General features: G+C 38.5%; 1 protein-coding gene across 2 annotated transcripts; it reads left to right on the top strand.

Annotated features, from left to right (window-relative positions):
- Positions 1-469: 469 nt before the first annotated feature.
- On the top strand, positions 470-3,172 carry LOC143880884 (uncharacterized). Of its 2 annotated transcripts, XM_077383859.1 has the most exons (11): positions 470-834; positions 973-1,043; positions 1,136-1,196; positions 1,290-1,394; positions 1,628-1,732; positions 1,826-1,885; positions 2,025-2,108; positions 2,201-2,260; positions 2,355-2,489; positions 2,582-2,621; positions 2,715-3,172. In XM_077383859.1, exons 3-11 carry the CDS (start codon positions 1,150-1,152, stop codon positions 2,730-2,732), a joined length of 654 nt encoding a protein of 217 aa, XP_077239974.1. In that variant the 5' UTR covers positions 470-834; positions 973-1,043; positions 1,136-1,149; the 3' UTR covers positions 2,733-3,172. The 2 variants fall into 2 exon arrangements, with proteins under 2 accessions (XP_077239974.1, XP_077239973.1); XM_077383858.1 differs by having other exon boundaries at positions 477-834; positions 2,582-3,172.
- Positions 3,173-3,425: the final 253 nt, after the last annotated feature.

Raw genomic sequence — 3,425 nt, 5'->3', positions numbered from 1 at the left:
AAAACTGCTGTTTAAACTTTTTTCAAGCCAACAAAACTCTTGTTTTTTTTTTCTTTTTTTTTTTGAAGAAACGTTTAAAACGCGTTTTATTTTTAAACGTATATGTAGTTCTCGTTGTAGTGCTTCACCTCGAATGGGAATCTTTCTTGGACAATCTTTCCACTCTTAAATATCGCTCTAGCCGTGATCCAACTACAACACCCACGATCACTCCACCCGGCCTCGACAATCACTCCAACCACAGCTCTGATAGCACTTGCTGAGAAAATTCGCCTGGAAAATTTGATCCGATCTAGCGCAGAAAAGTAAAAAAATAAAATGAGCCTCAAGATGAACATCGATATTTACGTGGTTCGGCCAAGCCTACCACCACGGGCGAGAAACACGATCTTCCACTATGAGAAAACAATATACAAGGATTACAATGAATTAACCCACAAACCTGCAACCGTTTCCTTGCTTTCTCACCCAAGGCTGTACACACAAGAGAACCCCGAGAAAATTCCCAAGAGAAAACCCAAGGAGAACCCGAGAAGAAACCCTAAGATGAAACCATCACTCTCTCTCTCTCTCTCTCTCTCTCTCTCTCCTTGAGGTAGCCGACACACCCCAAGCCTCTTGCCTCCCACAAGGGGAGAAACAGACACTCCTCTTTTTATGCTTAGGTTTTACTAAAACCTAAAGTGGTAATTTGTATTTTTTGCCTTCCCATTGTGCCGTGGGAAATAAGGCAACTTTGCCTACAATCTTGGTTGCGGGTTGCTCCTCAAAATTTTATCGTTTATGGGTTGCTACATCTGAGAGCTGAACAGAGCAAATCCTCGAAGCTTAGATGTATATGTTTCTAATCTTTGAAACCGCTTTTAGATTGAATTTGATTTGTGAAATTTTATTGTTTGAGGGTTGCTCCTCAAAATAAGATTGTAGATTTTTTTTTGGTGGGTAAATAAGATTGTAGATGTTCTGTTGTAGCCCGTGTCTTGTCGCAGTCAACTTTCAGCACGAGATCCCTCGGATGGATCGCGGTCCGAGGTCAATGACTGGTGAGCTTTTGTTTATCTAAATACATGTCATACTTAAAATCATTTTTGTTCAATTTTGGGTCGAAATTATCACCACTGAATTATGTCTTCAGGATAAAAGCTTACTATGAATACAACCCCGGAAAAGGGATCGGCAGAGATTCCGGATGACTTGTGAGTTTTTGTTTATTTAAAATCTATGTCATACTTAAAATCATTTTTGTTCGATCTTGGGTCGAAATCATCACCCCTGAATTATGTCTGCAGTACAAAAGCTTTGAATGAATACATTCATGTGAAGGCAGAGCAGACAAAACAGGAGACCAATCATTTTTTAGCACAAGTTGGATCGCTGCCCGAGATCGGTGACTGGTGAGCTTTTGTTTATCTAAATCCATGTCATACTTAAAATCATTTTTGCTCGATCTTGGGTCGAAATTATCACTATTGAATTATGTCTTCGGGATAAAAGCTAACTATGAGAAGGGATCGGCAAGGATTTCGGTTGACTCGTGAGATTTTGTTTATCGAAATTCCATGTCATACTTAAATTCATTTGTGTTCGATCTTGGGTCGAAATCATCACCATTGAATTATGTCTGCAGTAGAGAAGCTTTTCTTGTATACCTTTGTGCGAAGGAAGAGCTGTGGGAAAAAGAGAGCCAATTTTTAGATCCCCCAGATGGATCATGGTCCAAGGTCAATGACTGGTGAGCTTTAGTTTATTTATATCCACGTCATACTTAAAATCAATTTTTGATTGATCTTGGGTCGAAATTATCACCACTGAATCATGTCTTCAGGATAAAAGCTTACTATGAATGCAACCCGGAGGAGGGATCGGCAGGGATTTCAGATGAGTTGTGAGCTTTTGTTTATCTAAAATCAATGTCATACGTAGGATGAGTTGTGAGCTTTTGTTAATCTAAAATCCATGTCATACGTAAAATCATTTTTGTTCGATCTTGGGTTGAAATCATCACCATTGAATTATGTCTGCAGTATAAAAGCTTTGAGTGAATACATTCGTGTGAAGGCAGAGCAGATGAAACAGTGCACAAGATCGTGGTCCGAGGTCAATGAATGGTGAGCTTTTGTTTATCTAAATCCATGTCATACTTAAAATCATTTTTTATCGATCTTGGGTTGAAATTTTCACTATTGAATTATGTCTTCAGGATAAAAGCTTACTATGAATGCAACCCGGAGGAGGGATCAGCACAGATTCTGGATGACTTGTGAGCTTTTGTTTATCTAAAATCAATGTCATAGTTAAAAATCATTTTTGTTCCATCTCGAGTTGAAATCATCACCACCCAATTATGTCTGCAGTATAAAAGCTTTGAATGAATACATTCATGCAAAGGCAGAGCAGACGAAATGGACGACAAAGCCCGATATTCTTCCTCTTCTTCGTCTTGATGGACGAGAGCCCCTTGTTAGATCTCGTTCCGAGTTCAATGACTGGTGAGCCTTTGTTTATCTAAATCCATGTCATACTTAAAATCATTGTTGTTTGATATTGGGCCGAAATTATCATCGCTGTATCATGTCTTCAGGTTAGAAGCGTATCACAAATACAACCCGGAGATGAGGATTGTGAGCTTTTGTTTATCTAGAATCCATGTCATACTCAAAATCATTTTTGTTCGATCTTGGGTCAAAATCGTCACCACCGAATTATGTCTGCAGTATAAAAGCTTTGAATGAAGTCATTCGTGTGAAGGCAGAGCAGATGAAACAGGAGACCAGTGTGGAGGTGGAGCAGACGAAACAGGGTCCCGTATTTTTCCTAGCCTGAAAAATATCTTAAAAAAAAAAAAAACAGTATGAAGAGTCGAGCAATACGCCAATAGCCCCATATTTTGCATCCTAGATGTTTAGCTGGTAAGTAAAATAATGTGAGGTACTTTTCAAAAAAATAAAATAATGTGGGGTGTATTTTCAAGTTGTAGCAGAACATATTCCGATCTAGGATTTTTTTTTTTTGGTACTGGTTGGGTCCCATCATGTTAATTTGGTTGTCTATGTCCTAGAAAGATACTCAAATGGCCGGTCGGTATTAACATGCGTATACACATGTTATATCGTGTATTTTTATTGCTTATTTTATAGTTTAAATAAAATTTTCCAGTCACCATTTTTTTTTAGCGTGAGCCTAATCGTGAATCTCGTACTGTCTAAAAGTAAATTCATGTCCCTACCACTTGTGACAGCCAAAGCTGCTTCACTTGCATATATGGTTTGGCTCACAATCGTTTCTGGATTCCATGTGCTGAATAGATTAGATTACCACACAAGGCTGTAAAAACCAAACTACCAAGACAAAAAAAAAAGGTGAGAATATTAGACCCAAAATCCAAAACAAGAGGGCCTTAATGTAGCATGTAGGGTCTGCAAAGA

This window comes from Tasmannia lanceolata, unplaced genomic scaffold (assembly GCF_043159265.1).
Source record: "Tasmannia lanceolata isolate RefF3 unplaced genomic scaffold, GAP_Taslan_0.1 ptg000007l, whole genome shotgun sequence".
Lineage (NCBI taxonomy): Eukaryota > Viridiplantae > Streptophyta > Magnoliopsida > Canellales > Winteraceae > Tasmannia > Tasmannia lanceolata.
Note: the sequence above shows the minus strand (reverse complement) of the source record. Positions and strands in the feature narration are given on the sequence as shown.

Bases quoted from the DNA above. Each gene is read 5' to 3' on its own strand.
- LOC143880884 (XM_077383858.1), top strand. From the start codon at position 1,150: ATGAATACAACCCCGGAAAAGGGATCGGCAGAGATTCCGGATGACTT. The intron at 1,197-1,289 runs GTGAGTTTTTGT...TTATGTCTGCAG, and splicing joins GCAGAGATTCCGGATGACTT to TACAAAAGCTTTGAATGAAT. The intron at 2,109-2,200 runs GTGAGCTTTTGT...TTATGTCTTCAG, and splicing joins TGGTCCGAGGTCAATGAATG to GATAAAAGCTTACTATGAAT.